Consider the following 25,033-nt stretch of genomic DNA (forward strand, 5'->3'; position numbering starts at 1 on the left):
GCAAGGCACACTGATGTAAAGCACTGCTACAAGTGACACAAGGAACAGCTCTGGAGACTGGTTTTAAATGTCAGCTCTGCCTGACCCATCTGCACTTTGGATCACAACATTGCAATGAACTCATTTTTCAATGGATGCGCAGAGCAAGTGACAACTTAATTTACATCCGTATTAATAAAATGTGAATTACACACACATACTTTTAATTGGCTGTCTTCCATATTATCCACACTTTCATTTGTTGGAAAAAAAACCCCAAACATATTTTGGAACAGAAAAAAGTGTAGACCATCAGGTGTTCACCTTTTTTTTTTCAGTTTGGTATTAGCAACCTGTATAAAATACAATCTGTACTATCATTACTGTTCAGCCTTAGTTGTATAAGAGATGGTGATGATTATTACTATTATTATTTATTATTATTTCTCACAGCCTTCTCAGCCACCCTGGTTAGAAAAGTAAAATCAACAGGAGACTGGTCTGCCATTAACCTTTGGCTGTAGTATTGGGAGCAGTCCTTCAAGCATTTACACAAGATGACATAAGTAGCTAAGTGTTTCAGGAAATCTAAAGGACTGTGAAATTTTGTCTCTGAAGGCTCAGGGGTTTGAAAGGAGTCAAGACCTTTCCCCTCACTCAGTTGAAAATTTTAGAATATAAATTCAATTAAACATTTTTTTCTCCAAGATGGGAAAGAAAAAAAAAAAAAAAAGAAGACAGATTAGAAATTACAAACCTCTACAATTACAGAAACCATTAATCAAATTCAGTTTGAAAAAAAGAGCTGTGTAAAACCAGAGGTCACAGATCTTTGCAGAAGTACCTCTTCCTGGTAAGGTCTAGCAAAGAAACCCTCGAGAGTTACTGTGTCTTTCTGAGGGATGGAACTGAATTAAATAATTTAATTCCCCAATTAAAAAAAAAAAAAAAGGCAAATCAAAAACAGAAAAAAATGAAAACTTTGTTGGTCCAAGGGCAAGTTCCAGGCAGAGCATCCTGCCCCAGCAGACATAGCCCAGAGCAGAAACTGCCAGGGGTTGCCAATGGTTTGGTTGGGCAAAATGCACAATTACAACCCATTCATCTACCTTTGGGGCTTGACTGTCTTGGAATCCTTTGTGTTTATCTCTGTAACATCCCTGGCAGGACAGAAATGTGAATAATCTGGTGTTTTTACTGAGAGAAGCTGCAATGAGGGAGCTGAGATCCACGTTCCCAAAAGTTCATCAGAGCCTACGTAAATGGCCTCGAAAGGACAAAAACTTAAAAAACTTGCAGGGCTGCAAACTTAAATCCACGTTCTCAAAGTGCAAATTTCTGCTGAAACCAAGCTGGCACGACTGTTACACATGAGTTCAGGTCTGGGTAAGTCTGCAGCATCGCTGCCCAGTAACAAAAACATGGCTGGCACAAATTGCCACTGAAATTTTATCCCTTCTACACCAAAAACCAGCTGGGTGGCTGGCAATCCCAGGGAGGAGACTCAACCCATAAGGACAAAAACCTAGAGAAAGGGACTGGTGGGTTGCAAATCTCACTGCCAACAGGGAACCCCAAAGTTGGGGTGTCTGAGGAAAAGCCCATCTTACACTTAGAGTAAGACATAGAACTTGTGCACACTCCCTTTTTTCTTATTACATAATCTTCTTGCAATCAAGCCATTCTCAGTTTGGAGTAGGAATTTTCTGTGTTCAACCACTGACCGAAGATCACAGAAAGAAAACACGTCTGTAAGTCTTTAACAAAACTATGAATGATGAGCAATTGTAGTCTAGAGGAAAGAGGAAAGACTGTAGGTCAGTTTGTGAGTAGAAGAATTAAGGCAACTGCACCTCGGGGCAGGAGAGAAATGTGTCCTGGATAGACTCAGAGAGCTTGAAAAGAACAGGAACATGTGTAAATCCTGACTGAAACAAGCTGGCAGATGCAGAGTATTAGGTGAACTGATCTCACTAAGGAGCACCCTGGGCCTACCCCCTGTCTGTGTCTCTTAATACAGACCCACTGACATGTTATTATTTAACCACAGTGTTAAAGACAGCCATATAAATCCGCTCCTTGGAAGATGAAAATAACAGCACTGCAATTATACAGGAGAGAAAAAAGCAAAGGGCATTACTTACCCGCAGTATTTCTTCCACACAGCTGGAGTCATTGGGAAGGGCAACCTAGGTTTAAAGAAAAAAAAAAAGAAATGTTTAGTCAGGTGCTGGATGCAAAGTTCAAGCACACAGGTGAGCAGCTAACAAGCAACTGCCTCTGTTTGAAGACTGCTGTATCCATGCTCGCTGCCTACCAAATCTTCCAGTTCAAATCAACATAAATCATCAGCAGGACCCATTTTGTCAAAGGTTGTTTTTTTCTTCCACACTGCTTTGTGTTCCTAAGGACACTTTTGAAGCAATGAAGTACTCTGATTTCCTCACAGCTGAGAACTGGCAGTGGAATTGCCTGAAACTTCTGTAATTGAAGAAGATCCCACTGTTACTCCTATGGGCAGCCCTCTTTGAAGAAGATCCCACTGTTACTCCTATGGGCAGCCTTCAGAGAGAGGGCGAGGTTTGGTTTAACTTGCCACAGGCTGCAGGGAAGGACAGAGGTGATAACAGGAGAAAGCTGTTATCATCAACCATCTTATCCTACAGCTTAATAGGCTAACAGCCCAGACAGCTCTTAAATATATACTGTAGTAAAATACTGGTTGGGCTATAAGGGTGGCTTGCTGATTTTGTTGTCCCTCACTCCATCAGCCTGTTGCAGGTTCAGTGTCCTCTGCAGCCTGCACAGCACACAGGGAATCCACCTCCAGAGGCCTGGCAGCTGCTCCTTCTCCCCTCAGAAAGATTCCATTTATCTCTGCACCCAGCCACACTCCTGCATACACACAGTGATGCTGCTAATATATTCCCGTTGAAAATACTTGTTAAATGGTACTTACAGCATTTGCCACAATCCCTCATTCTAAGGACACAAAAGAGCACAAAACCCTTTAAATGCTGTGAACAAATACAGAAACAACAGGCAGATGTAACCTGTATGTACAGCCACTCTGTGGCACTTGCAGACAGCTGTGGTGGGCTCTTACCATGGGGTAAAGCAGGAGAGGAAGAGAATATTCAGGAAGGTACCAAAGCACAGGTAAATCCTTTGTGCCATAAATATTCAGTGAGATTTTTTTTTTCTGCCTGATTCTTCTACCTTATTGCCCTTAGTAACTACTTTGGTGAAAGACAGTCATGACTAAAGTTAACCCCTGTCATCCTAATCTGCTACAGAGCTTGACCAAAAGCACTGCCCATGGCCTCCTGCCTGCATTTCAGCCAGCACTAAGCTCCAGGAATAAATCCACACAGCTACAGGAGTCAAAGACCACAGAGACCTCTTAGATCCCCAAGCTCATGCTCTGCTAATGTAGCAGATTTCCCCCATATCTTCTAGTACTATGGCTAGTCTGACCCAAAAACTGTAGGGAAATGAGTTTCCCATTCCTTCCCTTAAAAAAATATGGAGTGTTGTAAACTACTTGGTACTTTCTTTATAATGGTTAAAATTTTGTTTCCAGTGTTGCTTCAATTTTTCTATAGAGCTCTTCCCACTCCTAGAAGTAATTCATTACTTCCCATTTACTCCATACACAGACATGCAGGATTATACTCCACTTTTCTCAAATGCTGTATGTTCAACTTTTACCTTCTTTCCTGATAAACAAGATTTTCCTCCCCTTTGGCTTATTTCATCACTGTTCTCAGAGTTCCCAACAGTTCATCAGTATCTTGGTAGAGGATTACCCAAGTGAATATGATACACCACGGGGGTATTAGTGATTTTTATCTATTATAGATTATAATTTTCCACAATATCACCTTAAAACTGTTAAACAGCCAAAAAAAGAGCCTTACCTTTTGTCTCCAGTTTCTACTCAGCTCAAATCACCTCAGAAGCCTGGCTGAGAACTGCCAGGGGGTGGTCAACATGAACTGCAACAGGCATGCAGCCCACCCTTACAGCACAGGACTTGGGCTTGATGGCACTTCCTTCATCTTCCTACTTTTTCACTTAAATTACTTTTTTTTCTCTCTCAATACTTTTAAGTTCTCTGCTCATCTGCGATTTCCATCCCTCATACCAGCTCCCCATCCAGTGAGGAATATGGTTAATCCTCATTTACAGGTCAGCAAGGTTAGCAAATAGAGGTATTATTAGTGCCCTGTGCACTGGGACAGAACACGTGTCTCTGACACATGCCTCATTTTTGGTTTTTTTTTTTTTTCATTGAGAAACGAATATATTGGAATATGAGAATACAAAACAGTTTTCCAATAAGCTTAGAGTGAAGACATCAACCACAAAATTTCTCACCGCAGAGACAGGAGCAGCCCAAAATCCAGCTGAGGGAGTCTGACTGGGCAGAGTGAGAGCAGCAGAGGACAGAAGCTCTTTATTTAACACCCTTCTCTGCCATTACAGATGCCAGCTGTAATGGTTAGCCAAGGTACCACGTGTATTTCTTTGATTAGAAAAATGATGACTGTGCCCCTCACTATTAATACAGGACAGGGCATGTTCTTGGTTGTCTCACAGTTCTCTCCCAATTCACAGCCCTGTTTAAGTTTATGTTACTCCAGAACTAATGATGATAATAACAATAAACATACCATTTTACTTTAATACAGCCCACTATATATTATGCAATTGTAACCAGCTTCTGCTGGCAGCACTTGCTAATAACTTTAAATGCTCATGCATCAATTTAATTGTGTTAATGGCAAAGAAGATTTTAATGGCTTGACAGAACTTTTGTTCCCCTTGGCACAGCTTTGTTTTGAATCACTGGTATTAAAGTAATGCAAGATGTCAAAGTGCTATGATTGTCATATAGGGAGATCCAAGTAGGAGCGAGCACAAAGAGGAAAACATTTAGATTGATGCAAACATTAAAAGAATAATTATTACAACATGGCTATCAGAGAGAAGATCAATGTAAGAGTCTTTCAGTACATTACTATTAATGGATTTCTAAAGAAATGAGACAATTTTCTCAATTCATGCTGCAGTTGCACATTCTAAGAGACTTGAAAGGCAGAGATCTATTAGAAATTTAGCCTGTCTAGAAAAAAAAAAAGTAAAAAAAAAAAGGAAAAACAACCTCTCAACCTTTCAAAGTGTGAATTAAAAATTGCGAGTTTAATTGTCCATAAACACCCGCGCTCAGCTAACAAGTGTGAGCAGCCCCACATGGCACACCATGGCATCCAGGCACAGATTCATGGGGACAGAATGAAACAGAGCAGATACAATATTCATCACTTTCTCAAGTGCTAGCACTATAACAAATTGTTACTAGAATTATCATTTATAAACTGCCACGTTCCTTCTGTAGTTTAGTCAAGGCTGGACATTCATCCCATACTACTACTTTCCTAATCTAATAAAAATTAAGCATTTTAGGACCCATTATGTAATTATCCACCCCCTTCTCTCTCCTTGTCAGCTTTCATCACTAATCAGAGTCTAAAAAGGAGGGCACAGCTTGCACTTGTGCATGCTTTGGGTGCTTTTCTTCCTTTATGAGCAGCACGGTCTAACTCAACTGAAAGGACAGATTCCAGGAATTTGGCTTCTGCAAGACTGAGGGGTTGCAATTCACATCATGAGCTCTTCTCTCAGCCAGCAGTGCATCCACAGACTCCAGACTGCAGAACAGTGAATGCTGCACAAGCTGCAGACAGACGTCCTGAGGTAATAAACTTCAATCAAAGCAAGATTTCACAACAGCTACATGCTACACTGAACTCATCTTCCAATTTCCTTTTAATCTGGCAAACCTCTTCTGCATCAAAACACTCACTTCATGTTTACTTTTAAATATTGCTTGCAAAAAAAAAAAAAAAAAAAAGAAAAAAAAAGAAGAAAAAAATAAAGAAGACAAAAGAAAAAAAGGAAAGGTCAGATGGTCAAAATATTCCACCTAATACAAGCCAGTATTCTACAGCTTTCTTCACTTTTCGGTCTCAGAGGAGAGAGGAGAGAGCTTAAATGATGTGGAACCAAAGGGTTTAATGTATGGCTTGGGTGGCTCAGTGCTGAACTTTAAAGGGAGGGAAGGAGGGCAGAAATCTAAGCATGAGGGAATAGTAGCCTTTAATGTTATACAGATCAAATGACATTGGGTGAATGGTTACAATATCTGATGAGTCACGTTGGTCTAACCTTCCATTTATTCATCCTACAGTTCCTTGACTACTCTTACCTCCTGGACAATTTATAACCTGCATGAGATCAGATTTTGTTTTCGTGGCACAGAAATATCATATAAAGACTCTTTCCCCTGTAATTTACATCCAACAGCAGACACTTCTCAGAAATGTTAGCAACACAATTTTCCAACAGACTCGTGAGAACAGTTCTGAAAATTCAAATGTAGTGCCATAAAGCAGAAATACACCATGAATAATGTCTTTGCCAGAACTGACCGACTACATTTTCATCTGTATAAACTGTTCATGAACAATCCCCCCGGTTTTATTGACGCACAATTGGCATACAACAAGTAATCTCTTCTTCCTATCTTTGTTTCATTGAAAAGCTAAGCGTAGCATGTAAAACAAATGTAGGAGCCCACTCATTTCTTGCACATGAGCACCTATGTGCTTATACATCAAGAGCTCAGCTTTCCTTGTCATCTCCTTTATCAAGGAATCCATTTTGACTCTGGGGAAATAAAGCTCATGCTACTGTTTACTCCTTCGAACACAAATTGATTTTTCACTTGCCAGCATGAAAAGATCCTGTGCATGAGCCTTGATTGATCATTTCCAGTGTGCACCACACAGTGATAAGAGGAAAACACTTAGGAAAACCAGAAACAGCAAAATGAGGACAGTCGGCGGAAGCCTCGTCCTCTGAGTGCCTTCAGCTCCTGCCAGGCTTCCCATTAACAGAGAGTGCTTGGGTTTTCTCTTTTTTTTTTTTTTTTTTTTTTTTTTTCTGATTAATACAAGTGGGAAATGGATGGGGAAGTACTAAGAATAGCAGAATCTCCAGATACAACACACTAGGTGATCTTTGAACATCCTTCCAACCTGTATGAACCCATGGTGCAGTTGTTGCAATGCGCTCATTACGAATCTGAGAACATGCACCCAATGTCCTTCCCACACCACCTCTCCTTTCACTGCCATCAGTATTTTTCTGCACACTCAGGCTTCAATTCTCCACTTTGGTGGCTCCCAACATCTCCAGCTGCCATCTGAGCACACATTTCTCCTCCTGAGAAGATTGTTCCATATTTACTTCAAGCAAAGCTCACGCCGCTGCTCAGAGCCCACTGCTCAAACCTCCCTGGATTGTTTCATAGCTTGTGATCCTGCTTCCTTTCTCAATACTTTGTCCAAAAAGTGTCACTCCATCCAAGACACCTGGAATAGATGCCAACTGATCTCACTAGCTGGGAGGCTCTTGGCTCTTCCTTACTAACCTTAGTGCAAATGTGTTAGAATGGAAGCACCAAAAGAGCAAGGAATGAATATTGCAACCTGATAGTAGGGTTTTTATGGTGCATTTGATATTTGTGGAGATATCACATACTTTAGGGCTGTATGTTTGCATTTTGGAGGAAACTGAATGAAGTCAAACATGGTGGTATTAAAAAAAACCCCAAACAAACCCAAAATTGCTCCCCTGGTATTCAAATATATGTATGTGTTTTTCACAGGCTTATTCATTTTCAAGGGAGCCATTTGTGGGTCCTAAATAATGCATATCCACTGTTTTCTTTTAGTGCCTCTACCATCCTGGAACCAAAATACCATGAGAAGACTACATTTCCCATTATTTTTACCCCAGAAATATCTCATGGGGCTTATTAAAATGTCTGTGGAAATATATACTTTTCACATATATAAAAAATTAGGAGAGAAAGAAAAACTATTGCCTAAAACAAAATACAGAAAGCTGCTCCTCTGTTCTCCTTCAATACAAATACTGCAGAAGCTGTGTAAAATATGCATTTATTGGAGAACGCGAAAGCACAAAAGAGTTTTAAGGAGTGAGTTCATTCATTTGTTAAGCTCAGGCAGCCTGGCCTGCAGACAGAGCTGCTCTTCCAAAGGTGGCTAAAGAAGTTTATGCCTTTTCCCCCAGGTAAAGCACCTTAGCTAGGAAAAACACCTTACTAGTGTGCTCCAAAATGTGACTGAATCAATCAGTCTGACACTGATTTTACTGACCTTCCCAAAAGGTCTCTAGTTCAGAAGCCAAAGCTGCCCAATGGGTACCTTTAGTTTCATACAAAAGCCAGTGACTCGTGTGTGCTCCTCTCCAGCCACCAAGAGCCAGACAAGCCTGCGCAGTCACACCAGGAGGGGTGACTAACCCCACACTGAAAGGGATTCAGTTTCATCTCCCCACAAAGAACTCAGCTTACAGTGACCTTTTTTACCAGTCTGAGCAAGCCCAACTACAAGGACAATGTTTTTTCACTGGCATTTAGTTCTGCTGCAGCAACTTTTAAACCAGACTGACCTGGATGTGACAATTATACTTTTCTTCTTCTTCTTCTCAGTATGTGTTGAATTTAGTTCATTTTTTTCCTTCTTCATTTCTTCGGTGTTTTCTTTTAACACCACCATTTCAGTGTTGATCAGCATGAAAACAGTCTCCATGAAAGCACAATATGCTGATGTTGAATTTAAACTCAATGGTTCACCACTATTTTCATGCAGTAAATTGCCAAACTCTATTAGAGAGAGAAGACTGATAAAGTGATCTCTCACTTCAGGGTCTCCTGAGAGTTTCTTAATGTAGGTAAGGCTGCACATTTTACTTACGGAATATTCTGAATGTAGTATTTTAGAAACTCACTATAATGATAATACCAGAGTGTCTGATAACGTCAGTATTAAGTCAGGCCCCAACAAAAGTGGTTTTTGCAGTACTTAATTTATGACCAAAACACTGGCTTGCATAAAGGCTGTTACAACCCTTTAATACTGATGAAGAGCAAGGAAATTTGGAATGTCAAATTTCTTTTTCTCTCTTTCTGTTCCTCCTTCTCTTTATAACTTCAAGTCCTTATTTACTTCCATAAAATACATTTTCCTATGTGACTTGGCATTTTCACCTTATTCTGGAAGATGTTACCTTATAAATTTTCACTAAAGTGATGATATAAAAGGTGCCCTGACCTAAAATGCCACCGTGCACTTGTCCACTCGAAACATCAAAGCCTGACTAACAGGCTGTGCAACCCTCCGCTGAGGTGAGAGATGTGGTGTGGCGGAAATAATGATCAAGTGTCTGTTTCTTGTCTTCCTTTTGCCAGTGTGAATGAAATTTAACTTCTCCTAAGACAATGAAGCAGTATAAAAGGCACGAAGGGAGTTTGGCTTACAAGCCCATTTGCCCCCAGCTAGGGGAATGAAAATGAGACACCCTATTTATTCTCAGTGTAACCCCCTTGAGTAGAACCTCCTGGAAATCATGGAAAATCCCTTTACTGTACTGACACAGCTGTCTAAATTTAATATAAGTTGGAATTGGAGCTCCTTTAAATCTATTCCACATTAGTGGAATGTGGTGTCTGTTCCCAGTGTGTGTGCCAGCACAAGGGCAGGATCAGGCAGGAGTTGGGTAAATTCATGCTAAAATAGTATCCAAGTCACCAGGTCAGGCTGTGGCCTTGGCCAGGGGACTAAAACTCATGTCAGTGAAGTTGCATCAGTGTAACCTGATTATCATTATTTAACCCTGTGAATTCAGGCTGTAACACTTCTTTGGAGGTTTTACAGAGGAACCTTCTGAAATGTGTGTTTACATCTGACAGAACCCCTGCTGTCCAACATTGGATACCTTGGGTGGTTGTGCTGGTTACCTGCTTCACTTCTGCTTTTTAAAGCAGGTATGAATGTCCTCACAGAAAAATGCACTCCTGGGTATAATTTGCACAGCAATTCCACAGCTGCAAGGCCCGTTCTGGGACCCAAACTAATTGCTCAGAGCTTGTTTGCAAATTAGTTGCTTTCATACATCCTTCCACCACAGTCACAACCTGCAAGTCATGACCTCAGACTGTCTTTGAGGGCCAGAATTCAAAGGGCAAAACTTGTTTCTAATCTGAGGGAAACAAATATATATTTTGAAATATCTTAGGGTTTAAATACCAACCTGCTAGGATAACTAGTCTACACAGATGCATTTTTAACACAAACTTCAATCAAACAAATTAAATTCTTATAGGAAATAAAAGCTGTTTTCCTTTTATTAATACAAAGGAGTACAGTTATTGAATATGTTTTTATTGTAATTGCATCCAAACTCAGACTACATTAAGAGCCAGATCTTATGCTCATTAAATAGTAAGACACACAATTATCCCAACTGCCACTGAATGTCATGGTTATCTACAAAAGGGGACTTAAATAACACTTTCTGGACAGTACAGAACTTAGAACAAGGAAAATCTGATTTTGAATGGGATCTTTATGGCCTCTCTTTTAGTTACATTTCTAATTAAAATGCTTTGATCTATTAATGCCAAGGGACACTGCTAAATGTATTCAATGCAGAAGTTGCACACTTTTCCTGAGCTCCCCAAATCTCTTAGATCTGTGTGCACTTACGCTGTGTGCAGTTAAACTGCTCACTAAAATGAAAAGATATCTAAGAATAACTCACTTCCATTAGATTTATAAATCACATTAATTAATTCTACATCTCCAGTGGTGTTGAGACCAAACTCTAATGCGAGATCTAATTAAAGAAAAGGGAAAAAAAATTGCAATTGAAACACAGAAGTAACTGTTTAGCCTCAAATTAATGAGGCGCTATGCTAAGCAAGAATGTCCATAAATCCCTAATGAGGATTTTAAACACATTAAAACTTCCTAATACAAAGTGTTTGCCTTCCTTTTATCCAATAACAAATAAGCCAATAATTTTCTGCCTCTAAATGACACTATTAACTGTCATGGCATGTTTTATTTGACAAACCCTCCATTCAAATACAGTAAAACCAATTAATTTGCCTGCTGTGAAATGTGTTTCTTGATAGCTTTTATGTGATTTTTCTTCTCAAAGAAATGTAAATAGGAAGTCAATGTAGGTGCCTGATTTTGCTTAAAAATACGACACAATAACTATAGATTTTCTAGTCAGTTTGCATTTCAAATGAATTGAAAGATAACCTCCATTTTCAGGTCATCAATCACATAATGGCCTCCTGATAAGTAAACAGTTACAGAGTAATAGTTTTATTACCAGCGAAATGGCCCCATATTTGAGCTGTGATAGTTGCAAAATTACCACTTTGTTCCTCTATAAATAATGGTTTGCAGTGGGGCCACTTGGCCTCTGCCACCCCTGGCACCCACCACAGGCAGCACCACAATTAAACCAAACGTCTTGAAGGGTGAAGATGGTGATGTATTACAGGTTTGGTTTTTTTTTTTGGTCAGAAAAATCTATACAACAAATAAAAGATAATTCTGTGGTTTCAGTGGTCCCCTGGGCCCCGCTTGGCAGATCTCAGCAGAGTAAACAGGACTGTGTTACAACTGCCCCACATCAAGCAGCACCTGAACCTCTGAAACTCCTCTAAGGGTTTTGCAACTGGGAGGATCAGCCTGCTAAAAAGTACACGGTACCTGTCAGACATGGACTTTTGTCTGTGCCCACTACATGAACTGAAGGCAAAGCAGAGGCTTTGCCCTGCTTTATGGGGCCTGACTGAATGCCAATTAATCTTTACAACATATGGACAGTCCCACCAGCTCTTGCTCACCAGCTCATCATGACCACGTGGAGACCGTGGTTTCTTTGCCTTGAGATGGAAACCCAACTGGAAAAAATCCCAACACCCCTCCCTCACCCCCACACATACAGAAAACAAGGAATTAAATAAACCAAAGATTTACCAGTGCTGAACAGGACACCAACCACTCATTTATTGAATCATCTGTAATGGATTACCAAGCAGAACTGGATAATTGGTGTAGCGTGCCACGACGGTTGATTTTCAATTTGCACTGTCCTCTGTGTGTGTTTCTTATTGAAACAAGCAAAGCAAAGCTGAGACTCCACTTGTGGAGCAGTGCCTGATGTGAGGAGGGCTGGGGAGAAGTGGGGCTGGGATGGATCAAAGGTGGTCTGGGGCTCTGTCCCCACTGTCCCCATCACTGAGACACACAGTCCCGAGCCCACATTTGCTCCTTTTTCCCCAACAGAAATTCCTGTTACTGTTGCTACACATTTTTTTGCTCAGTGACCTTTCAACAGGGATGTCTGGAGAAGCAATTTATATTTATACATTATCATCACACAAAATTACATAAGTATGTATTCAAATAAGAGAAAAATGCATTCTGCAAATACCTGTATTTGCTCCTTAACCACAATCTTATTAAATAAGCTTAGGAATTGAATTGCAGTAGCTTCAAAAAGTAAATTGAAGAGACCTCTTGCACTGCCTCAACAGTGAGAAAAACATGGTCTTTCTATACACTCTCAGCTAATAAAAATTCCCAAATTAAACTTTAAAAATATTTAAGTGAACTATTGTTGACACAGTCAAATATCAGGAAATCAATTTCAAATTGACTGAAATCAAGCTTTTGTGCTTAAGGTACCACATATTGTAACCTGCATTTTGCTCACTTTGCAACCCAGTGTTCCTGAAGGGTGAACTGAGCTCCGGCTCTCCCAAATACAGCTGTCTGCATCTAATTTCAATGACAAAATGTAAATAAAAATATTTATATTTTTGAAAACAATCAGATATGATATCCCACATCAACAACTTTTACATCCACTTCTTGATCAAGACATTGAATTGGGCTAAGACCACCTGACATTATTTCACTTCTGACCTTTTCAACTGTCAAAGCAGACAGATTTTTATCCTACAAGATTCGAGCCAAAGCCTCAAAGGTGCAGTGCCAGAGCATTAATCCATTTCACTAGACAGTCATTGAAATTATAATTGAAAGTTCAACTTACTTTAGCATTTTATGCTGAAATACTTCTGGCAGCCCAGGGCAGAAAGTCGAAATCTGGTTTCCAATGGAGACCATTTCCAATGGTTTTTAAATGTTGGCAGTGAAATTCCTTATTGTCAAAGAGATCAGCAGATGCCTGCTTCCATTAATTTACTTTCTGTGACTGCTGCTCACTTCAGGAAGCCTTTCTTTACCTAAGGATGCTGACCTGCTGCCGAATCCCATCAGAAATGGACTAGGAAAGACACTGATTTATTGGGAGGCTGGAGACACTCCAAGAAAATCCCCTAGAGCAGCCAGGCCAGATCTCATCCCTCCTCCCTCCATTTATTCTCACCAATGGCATAAGCAGGAAAACCAATCTGCACAAAAGACACGACACAGACCTGTAAGAGGTCCAAATTCAAGCTAAATAACCTGACCTTTGTGCACCACACTATCAAGAGTAACTCCAGAACCTGAGGGATCAGTAGACAGCTTTTTCTCTTCACCAAAAGTTGTTGTAAAAGCAAGAGGAATCTGAAATTTTGGATCTGAAAATAACATCACCATTTTAAGTAGTCAGTGGGCAGTAAGTCCTTTGTTCTGGTACTCTGAAGCTGACCAGAAGTCTTTGGCCAGGAAGTTCCATATAAAGAGCAGTTTGTTAGACTGATCTCAAAAGCTATCTAAACAAGCATTTAAGTTAACTTAGAAGACATGTTTCATTAAGTCTAAGCATTTTTTTTCTTAATTTTTGAAGTTGGAATTGACTAGTAATTCTTTTTTCTAATTCTAGCATCTTATCCAGAGGCTAAAAAGCTTCCTTTTTGAGAGGAGAAAGGGGGAACATGAGTTCTAATACCTGTTATGCAATGATAGGTCATTTTATCAATGCTTCCTAACTGTCATATTTGCTCTATAAATTCTACTGTCTTTATCTGCACAAGGCTCCTTAAATCCTTAGTGCCAGGATATGAACCCGTTAATTCAAAGCACTGAGAAGTAATTCTGCAGCAATGCAAGAGCAGTGGGAAGGAATCAGCCCTGCAGACCACATTTACTGAGGGTGTGCTGGGTCTCCTTGAGGCACAGCCATCTCAAGGCTCAGCTCTCAAAGTCACACCATTAAGGCAATGAGAAAACAGACCAGGGCAATGCAAATCCCACAGAGGGCATTGGAGACAAACACCAGAATTGCAAGACACCTTTGGGACATTAGCAGTGACATTAGCAAACCTTCTGTACCCTTGTAAAGGGTGACTTGGCACTTCCTGCTTCAGCACCTTTAATTACTTTGCTGCTGCCAGCCTGAGGTGCCTCCTACTCTGCACATGGGTATTTGTGCCTGTAACACAAATGTGTATTTCTCCTTCCCTTTCCTCCTCCTCAGATCTCAGAGATCACCAACAGATCTCTGGACTGCTGCTGGGGTTATTTCACACACCCAGTGTGATGCTCCTGCAGCACTTTGTGTCCAGGTCCTGAAGGCAACACAAGCTGCAATTGCTCTCTGGATCCCTTGTCTGGGCTCTAACCCAGTTCCTGCACTGCACTCGCCCCCCAGACTCTGTCAATGACCCAATGCCTGCAACAGGATCAGGACACAGGTGCTTTAACACTAAACTTTCAAAGAAAACTGTTAATTTCAAACAGTTTTACTTCACAAAAAATATTCTGGCAGAATTTAGTATGGTAAAAGATAAAAGAATTTTGAAGCCACAGAGAGGATTTGGGAATTTTCATTTTGCTAGATGTGTTTTGCAGCTTTGGGGGAAGTTAATCAACTTTGCATTTCTATGTTTGGGCATCTGTAGAAATACAAGAAGCAACAGATAACTTGCCATCACCTGGGTATAGCAGGAAACAGTGGCTTGGAGCTCCTCAGCAGGATGGTGTCATATAGGAGTGACATATACACACAAAGCTGTACACAACTGCAGATCCCTGACTGCTGTAAATGTCAATCCTCAATAAATGGTTTGACCTTTTTTTATCTATTATTTCCATTTTATAACTGAAATCAGGTCTGACACAGTGAGCATTTCAGGGGAATGAATGCAGCTTAGGGATGACTTTGCAGCCTCATGTCCCACATCACACCCTTGAAATGCATGATCTCCCCAGCAGTACAATGAATGTTGTCTTGGAACTTAAGCCCCAAGGACCTCCAGCATCCTTTTGCTGGCTGACCTAACAAGCCAATGAGCCCATTATCGGCCTGTCCCTGTAAACCAACGAGGCTTCTTTTAGTGGAACTGCTTAAAGCACGCAGCAGCTTGATCTTAGAGAAGTTATTCTTAAGGCATTTAATTGAGATATTCCACGGGCAGAGTCACCCTCTGGGTGAACCCACTTCTGCACTGGCTACAGAGAGAGGCCAGGGTCACCACTCTGCTCCACTGGGGAGTCTCAGCTAAGGACTGACAGTGAGGTGAATTAAATATGGATCACAAACCCTACAACTGTGCAGCAGGCTCGTGTGCCAAGCTGAACTCACAGCGTAGAAATGGAAACAGATGGGGAATAAATTCCCCATCAGACAGTGACTTGGAGATCTGAATGCAAGATTGAGAGCCAACACCTCATGTTAAGCCAGACAATGAGCAATTTGTTGCCTAATGATAATTTTGAATTGGAGGGAGGAAGGGGAATTGCTTTGATTTGAACTTAAAACGGTATTTTAAAAACCTTATAGAAAGATGAAATTTTGAAATTATTTGATAATTTAAAAAAAACCCCAAAATATAGGGGTTTCCTACTGATTTCAACCTGTTAAACCACTTTCATGAAGGAAACAAAATCAAATAATGGCAGGAGCTCTGTAAAGAAACAATGCAGAATTTGTTTTAGTAAATAAAAAAGCTAATTAGGAAAATGTTTAAATGTCTGCTCCTGATTGTCAAGATTTCCTAGAATTTTTAAAGCCCAACAAAATAATATTAAAAGAAGTGGCAGCATTGCTAAATTTGATCTTGTGATGTAGAAACTGTGTCCCACAAGTTGCAGAGCTGCAAGGCTCAATTTCAGGCTTTCCTCACCAACAATTTTGCCAGTGGGATAACAGAAAATCCAGTTTCCCTTCCACATACAACTCAGTTTATTAAAATCACAGCATTGTTGCAGGGCTAAATGTGTGTGGGTGCTGTTTTGCCACAAACGCTTCTGTTTGTGGGCAACCAGCAAGCCCAACAAAATGAAATGGAAGAAACTCTCAGATATTATCGAATTGCCAGATTTTTCTCATTGGCTTTTCTAGAGAACAGCCCTGCTTTAACTGGCTGAAGAGAAAAAGCTGAAATGGCCAGAAGAGAGAAAAAGCTGGCAGGATGATGTCTTCCTAGGTGAGGAGAGTCCAAGACTTAACTCCATGTGTCAGCTCAAGATAACACACAGTCATATATGCACATCATCTCATCAGCCCTTCAGGAGAGAGGATTTTACTTGATGTTTGGTAATATTATTTTAGAGACTTCCTTAATATGCTTGCAAAACACACAAACAAGGGGAAAAAAAGCCATGTAAACCTCAATCTAGATACCACTTAAAGGGATATGTAATCATTATAATCAGAGAAACTGCAGCATTATTATTAATGAGAGGGAAAAGCAAGGAAAGGACAATCAAGCAGTAGGAACTCTACGTGTTGGCAGCAGCACTCACTGTCTATCATCACTGCTCACATCTCTCCCAAGCCTATCTGCACCCCTATATTCATACATATACATAATAAATATACATATTTATTTATACATCCTGCTACCGCCATGAGCTGCTTGGAGGGCTCGTGCCCATCCAGCCTCCTGCTGGCCAGGCAGTTCAGGCAGAGGGATGGCTCCTGGTGTAGCACTGGTTTTGTAAAAAAAGGCATTCCAGAGCTTTGTTCCGACTCAAAGGGAATTCAGGGTCAGTTACCAGATCACATTTCCTGAGACTCCGAAGGCATTTCCAGTGCTCCTGCCCTGAATGTCTCTCTGCAGGGACCTCAGGCAGGGGTTCCCCAGCAGCCTCAGGGCAAACCTGACCTGGTTTCTGTTGCCTTCCCCAGCTCCATCAGGGTTCACTGGTGCAGCAGCACAACCTCAGCTGCCTCACACGAGTTGCCCTTTGGCTCCGACTGGAGCAACCTGCCAGCCCTAAAAATGCAGGAGGCTGGTCGTGCCAGCTAAAGGGGTCATGCAGGTTTGGAGAGTTTGCTTTTAAATAACAAAAGGGAAAAAACTTAGGAGTTGATTCTCTGTTGTAACTCGACAGCTAGAAGGGAGGTAATAAAACTGTGCTGGCAGAAGGTCCCTTCTCAGAGGTGGCCTCTGGCTGAGCTGACAGCAGCGCTGGCTGCTGGTCCCTGCTGAGCCTTGTCCCTGTCCCCAGCATCCACAAAGAGCAAACAGCATCCCCTGCAAACTTCCACCCCTGCCCAGAGTCTGCTCAGGCTCCCAAACACAGCCCAAAGCCACCCTCAGCCTGCCCTCAGCAGGGTCAGAAAAATTAACAATCAGAGCTTTCTTTTGGGCCATGAAAGCATAAACTCTGCAATGCCTGACAGCAGCTTGTGCTCCCAGCTAAGCCACCAGCCTTTCCAAGCCTCAGGGAAGGACAGAGATACTTGTGGGATTTTATACATAAAGTCATACATTTGTGTAAATACTCAGATGATTTCCATACACGCCCACCAGCCGCACAATGCAATAATAAATTATTTCAATAAATGGCATTACTCTAAGAAAGCAAGAAGGATAAATATAATTGCACAAGCTTTAAACAGGATGTAAATCAGCGTAAAAAAAATAAAATAAAACCAACCCAAAAAAACCCAAGTTAACATGAAGCTGTTTACTCCTAGAGAATCTCCACTGCTCTAACATTTCAGCAATAGCCTCCAGTCGTGAGCGTGCTGCAGGAAGTAACAGAGAGTGGTTCAGCAGATGAAACAAAGAGGACCTAATTACCATGCGAAGCACAACATCCTTCAGATGTGATGAGAAACGTGACTGCATGAAAAACTGGTCCTGGGGAAATTTCAAAATATGACCACCCAAGCATAAAGAAGAGAGTGGTGAAAACCAGAAAAATTGCAACATGAGGGTATGGTATTTCTATACAAAGAATATTAGTTTAAAAACATTTACATACAGATATTGAGCATATACACACAGCCATATACACACAGACCAATACAGAGAACTGTGTAATTGTGGATGAAATCTGTATGCATAGAAAAGCTTTCTAACTGCATGCTACATATTAATCAAAAAATCACATAAATTCTTCCTATGTTGATCCATGGAGATTCTTGACAGAAAAGCAAACAAACAGCCAAATGCATGAAAAACAACCAAGCAGCCTGACAATCCAGCACTATCCTTCCATTTTCATCATACTTGATCATTTAATATTCATTTTTTTCCCTACAATTCTACAGTGCGAATGTAAATAATTTATGAATATCAGCTATAAATTATTTTGGGGGATTATTGTGTATGTGGTTTTGGTTTTGTTTTCTAAAAGAAGAAGGAACGTGGAAGACAAGAACTGACATCTTGGCACCAGGTTGATTCTCAGTTACAGGTAGAGGAGTGGTGTCATTTGCACAGAAGTTCAAGGAGGCATTTAAAGCCACAACAGAGAAAAAGCAGCTCAGGGGCCAGGCTGTGGGCTCTGCAGGTCACCTCTGCCAGGCACACAGAGCTCACACGGGTTTGGCACCAGCACAGCTGGGCAGACTGAGACCCCCAACACCAGCACAATGTGAGGATGTGCTGCGGAGTGCTCATTCCTCCCTCCAAGTGCAAACACAGGGCACCAGTTGTGATTGTGATGCACGAAAGGATGCCCCTTTGGGCAGGAAATTGCTAAAAAATTGTTATCTCCTGAATGTTCTTTTGCCAGAGAGCCAGGGCAAGGCAGATGTTAACCTGCTCTTTTAGCACTCCAACCCACAGGGTGTGGGTACAAAGTGATGGTGCATCCTGAAGGGCTGCTCAAAGTGTGCAAAAGCTGAGAAACAGAGTTTGCTAATTCCTTGGCACGATCAATACACTGTCTCCAGCCCCAGAGTCCCTTTATCGATGACAGACTCTCTTGTTGCAGTGATTAGAGATTTTACATCTTTTAATCACAAAGAACATGACAACTACACCCTATCTATAGCTCTGTGATTTACGGCAATTGATGCACTATCATAATTGCATTAGTGCAGTGATAGCTTTTGGGTGTTACCCAAGCAGCTGAATTTAAATATGGTTGTGTTTGTGACAAACTGACAAGGGAAACCTGATGTCTGAAGCCAGCACTGATTTTAACCCGTTCAGCTTCCCTTGACTCCCTCCACCTGTTAGTGGCAGGGATGAACCATTCTCTTCCTGCCTCCCTCACTAATTCTTACCATAAAAAAGGGGAAAGCTGACACATGGACTAAACAGAGATGGTTGTTTTGTGTGTGTGTTAACAGATATATAAGTTTCAGGAGCAACATCCCACTCTTCTAATAAAGTATTGACTCCCTTTGCTATGAGTGAGCAGATTTCAGTTTAGCTGTGTGCAGGCCTCATTTTGCACCTTTTTAGACAATTCCTCAGTTTATAGCATGAAGTCATCTGAACACTGATGCTTCTTTATAATTTCAGGGGATTTGTTTGTTTTATTTTTAGCCTGATTCCTGACAGAAGAGACACCCACTGATTGTAGTCATGGGAGTCTGAAATAATGCATGTGTTTGTGCTCTCATACAAAAAGGGTGTTCAGCTCACCCCTGCTGTCCAGCATCAAGGTCAAAAGACACGGAAACTCTTCAGAGTTTGAAAAGAAGGCAGTGGGGGAGAGGAGGAGGACCCCACTGCTGTCCCATTTCAGGAAAAGCTAATAAAGCTCACCCTTTGTAAGATATCAGAGGATCCACATGAGAGAGAGACATTACAAGCCAGGCTTCATTAGCTCCTCTGCTCACAGAGTGACTTCTTTTTACGAGAGAACAGAAGATTTCAGTCTCCTGAGCTGAAAGAAAGCACAGGCTGGCAGGGAAGAATGAGAGTAGATGAAAAGCAGGTTCCTCTTATCTCTTCCTAAATATTTTCATACAAAGTATTGGCTTGCATCCCCCCCACAGTGTCCCACCTAACAGCACTCAAAACAATGAGCAAGTGCCAGAAGCTGGTGCCTGCCACTTGCAGTAAATAGGAACCAGCTCAGGGCAGTGTGCAGCTTTCCCCAGGCACTGCCCAGAGCCTCAGTGGCCATGCCATGAGCCACGGCTGCTCAGGACACTCCAGCTTGCTGCTCTGCCAGATGCACTCCCTGTCTGATCCCCAGCTCTCCCCAAAGGCCAGGACAATGGCACAGGGCACGTCACATCTAACAGGGGGGACTCATTTCAGCAGTCCCTACACCAGCACCTTGATTGCTGGCACACGGCCACCCACAAATTTCTTTGTGAGAGCTTGGGCTTTACAGCAAGAACCCAAAAGCTGTAAGTCTAATATGAGATTGAGGACACTCTTGGTGGCCTAGGTGGCTGTGGCAGAGGTGTCCCAGCACAACCCTGCATCACCTCCCAGTGTCTGTTTATGCAGTTAAGTGCTGGCAAGCACAGCCCTGGCAGCAGCTCCAGCAGGTTTGGCTCTTGTCAGAGCAATGGCAGGGCTGGCATTGCCCCTCTGCTCACTTTAGACACAAAGGACAAGGCCCAGAGTGACCAGCCCAGTCACCACACTCACAGCAGGGCAGAGGGAGAAGACATAGGGAGACTAATTTCCGTCACATTGACGTGAAGCCTCAGACCTAACCCACAACGTTTTATTAAACTGTTTATTTAGATCCAACATCCTGATGACGATTCTGAATATTCTGAATGACTGGGGGTTATCAGGACCTCCAGATTTCAGGCAGGAGTGTATGAAGCAGAGAGACCTGGTCTCTCCCTTGCTTGCCAGAAATCCTCAGGCAGTCTGTCCAGACACTGTGTTCTCCTCAGCTGCTGCCTTCTAGGAAGGTCTGCTGAGCAAGGTCTGCTGGGATCAGCCTCATGAGTCTGGCTGTAAACTTGCTGGAGCTGATCATTTTCTCTGATGACAGAGCACAGGAATGGACTGAACTGTGTGTTTAGTTTGGGAATGTTTGAAGAGCTGGAAGGAGGATGCTCCACCCCCAGTGTGTGGAGAGCATTTACTGTTCTAGATTGAAAGCCAATACATAAACACGCATCTTTTAAACAATCCACTCTTTTTATTAAAGCTCTGAAAACACACCCAGGCTATTTAATCTTGTCTCTGGGATAAAATCTGTCATGGCTGCATAAATGGCAAGACCATGGCAATGCTGGAAAAGCCTAATTTTGTGTGCAGCTGTACCAGCCCTGTGCCTGCTCTCTCTGCACTGCCTGGGCTCCATCTCATTGCTCTTCAGGCTCCCACTCAGGGGCACAGGGCTGTAACCCTGCTGGGACCCAGCTGCACTGGTGGACTTGCCCAGTCCACTGTCCTGAGGCTCTCCTCACAAGTATCTACCGAGCCACACAGCAGAATTGTAAGAAACTTGTTTTAGACAGCTGCTGGATATCCAGTTTGGATATTCTGCTTCTGGATACAGCTCCCTAGAATAAACAACTGTTGTAATCACAGTAAAATAAATACTTTCTTGCAGTTGAATAATGTTGGTTCTAATTACAGTATCATTGATGTATTTTCCTATTAGAGGGAGATTTCCACTTATTCTTTTCTATATTTATTTACCCAAAACATAATACTCAGTATGATGTTTGCAATTGGGCTGCTGCTGCTGCTCTTTTTTTCTGCCAGTTTTACAGCTGGTTGTTAGGCAAAGTTGATCTCACGTCCTTCCCAAAATCAAACAGGTAAAAGCTTAGCCAGACAACAGTCTCCAAAAGGGCTTTTCCTATGCCTTCTGGGGGTTAAATCCCCTACAACTGCTCTAACATCTGAATGGGAGTCTTTTCCAAGAAATTAAAAAGCCTTCTGGATCAGGCCTAGCAGGCATTTATTTAACTTTGTTCTTAGTGCTCAGTTGGCTGTGTTAGGAAACTAAGGTTGATATTTTGGTATAACTGGCTTTTTTTTTTCTTTTTTTTTTTCTTTTTTTTTTTTTTTTTTTTCCAAGAAGATACCCTATGGATTAGCACTTAGCAGGAAGAGAAAATTGCTATGAATATTGCTCCTTCAAGTTATTTTTCTCATTGGTGCTGCAGGGGAAAAATGCAACCACCTAAATATGGAACAGGCAAGGAGTTGAATGACCCACAGCTTTACTTCTGAGTGCAGACTGTGGCTCAACTGCAAAATCCCAATAACCAGTGACTCAGCTGCAATAATATCATATATGCTGGTAGAGGTAAAAACCAGCTGATATTCCTGTTGCTTCTTCCTAGTGGTGCTCTGCATCTGAGCTAATCCTGGTGACTGCTCCATCTCACACAGTTCCCATGTGTTTGAGGGTCTGGGTGCTCTCCAAGGATGTGGGGCACCCGAGATGATGACCAGAAACCTTTACAAGTGTGGGTTTATAAATGTAAAGGCTCTGCCAGGAGCGAGTTATACAGGAAAACAGAGCAAGTGTTTCTACTTATTCAGGCAGTCATAAAACTAAGCTCAGGGAGAACAGGATGATGACAAGAAAAGTGGGAAGTGCAGTTTAACAGCAGAACTCCTTCAGCAATGATGACAACACCATGCCCCAACCTCAGCAAACAACTGCAGAGATAGATCAGGGAACCACTGTGCTACATGGGCCATCCACGGGCTCAAAACATGTTTATGTAAGACTCAAGGTCTCTGGATGGGAAAAAGGAGTTGGAAGGAGATAATTTATTGATCTCCATGACTTTAAAAGCCCACTCTCTATATGCTGGACTGACACACGTGGATTCAGAGAAAGTCTTAACATCTTTCTCTCCTGACCCACCTTTTCTTGGAACCACTGCCACCAACAGCACCAAGATGTGAAGGGGAAGTAAAACACCTCCAAGGACTGCAGAAGTTTGCCCTGGGCTTGGAATTAATTTTTAGCAGAAGAGTTGGGATGGAGGGAGAGGATAGAGGCATGGGAACGAGGCAGTCGCTGCTCCACAGAGCGGAGACAGCAACACATCCAGGGACCAGAGGGCAGCCAGAGGTTTCTGGAGGTTGAGCAGGAAACTGGGAACTGAATCCAGGGTCTGAGACCTCCACTGGCAAAATTGTCAGTGACTTCAAACACCATTGACTCGTAACAGCTGCGACAATTTACAGGAGCTGAGGACCTGCCCCCAGGAGTCCTGCCCGTGCCCCCTGCTCTCACTGCTAGAGATTGATGACTCTTACAGGTCAGATTTTTTGTTTTGTTTTGTCAGGCTTAGATTGCTTCTTTGTACACTGCTGAGATCAAATCAATTACTTTCCACTCCAACCATCTGACCAAAGTAATTCTAATGGAGCAGAAAGCAGAAACTCAGATAAAAGAAGGGACAACACATTTTTCACTGTTATCTTTGTGCTGAGCATGATAAAGAAGGAATGAAGGCTGAAATAAAGATCATTCTTAATAATTCCCCCTCACGTAAGAGTAATGATCTTAATCCCCACCCTTTGTCTTTGTTGTGGAGATTGGGGACATGAGTTTAGATGGAAGATGAACCCTGTAAGTCTTCAAACAAAGAACACTTATAACAGAAACCCTGTTTCCCTGATAATAATATCCAGGAAAACTATTATTTTGGAACATGATTGCATTTTTCAGCTACCTTAATACCATTTTTACTGTTCAGCTGCATGAAAAATTACCTAACCTGTTGGAATGGATTTCTTGACCCACACATAGCTACATTAAAGGGTGTAATTTAATGCAATCTAACTAAATTAGCACCAATTAGACAGGCTAAATTAAAGGGCATGTCACTAATAAATTTTATGCTAAACATATTACTGATAATAAGCTCACTAAAAATTGCATAATGAAATAAAACATTCTTTTTAACACTGCTCAGTCTAAATATGAATATATAAAAAGTCATGAAATAATGAAATACAGTATGCTAATTCCCAGTTGCCTTTCAGGATAACATCACAGCAATATTAAAATGCATCAATTACAGTGGTGTTTAAAAACAATAGGTCAAATCCTAGAGGGAAGCAGAAAGCCAGGCCAAATTCCATGCAGTACATGGGATCCTGATCCTGCAAACATTTACATATATATGCCCAGCTCCTTTGAACTCAGCAGGTCTGCTCCTGTACATGAAGTTGTTGGCTGGCTGCTGTGCCTGCTCAGAGAGATGAACTGCAGCAAGGGGCAGGCTGTGATGGGAGAGCTGCAGAAAGGGCCTGGATTTGCATTTGGATGCTTTTTCTGGGAGGTATTTTTCCAAGTTCTACTTTCCAAAATAACACGTACCAAAGTTTTACAGCACACCCTTCCTAAGTCCTCTGTGTCCTACAATATAAAAACTAAGATGAAGGAGGTTATTGAAAGCTTGCAGCCACCAGTTCTTTGATCAGTGAGAGGAAGGTGGATTTCCCAGATGTCTTAGTGTGCATCTGCTTGTCCCCTCCTCCGTGACTGGGTTCTCTAACAAATTATCAGAGCTGGGCTCATACCCTGTCCCATTTCCCCACCACAGCCTCCCTGGGCTCTCTCTCTCCCAGCTGCTCCTCACAGAACTTTCCACTCTTTGAGTGCCACCATCTATTCGAAGTTTGGTGTAAATTGGTCAAGAGGTGCTGGGTGGCAAAACCACAGAAACACTGTCCCCCTCAAATGCACAATCTGCATTCCTGCCAGCCAGGGGGGAATTTGGTGACTCAGCCATAAGCAGGGTTTTAGAAGTGCATCTTTAGCAGACCAAACACACCAGTGTCCACATTTTCAGCCGTGCCCCAGTGAGCAGCTGGCAGAGGTGTAAATAAACCATTTGTGACTCCATTTACTTCCATCCCCAAAACTTTTGGATGCCCCTCACTCCCAAGGGCTACCAAACAACCTGGCTGCATCCCCACTTAATGCACTTGTTCTCTGCTGGGTAGACCCAGAGGTTTATGACCCTTTTGCATCTCCTTTCTGATCAAAAGGCCAGACAA

At 41.9% G+C, this 25,033-nt stretch overlaps 1 protein-coding gene across 3 annotated transcripts in view; it reads right to left on the reverse strand.

Moving 5' to 3' along the window:
* AFF2 (ALF transcription elongation factor 2) overlaps positions 1–25,033 on the reverse strand; it is a 339,134-nt gene that overhangs the window by 156,794 nt on the left and 157,307 nt on the right. For all 3 annotated transcript variants that reach the window (XM_083876555.1, XM_083876554.1, XM_083876556.1), the window contains exon 4: positions 2,124–2,168. In XM_083876555.1, the coding sequence (XP_083732681.1) occupies positions 2,124–2,168 (45 nt within the window). The remainder of the gene's footprint in view (positions 1–2,123; positions 2,169–25,033) is intronic.

Source organism: Zosterops lateralis (genome assembly GCF_965231275.1).
Source record: "Zosterops lateralis genome assembly, chromosome: 21".
NCBI lineage: Eukaryota > Metazoa > Chordata > Aves > Passeriformes > Zosteropidae > Zosterops > Zosterops lateralis.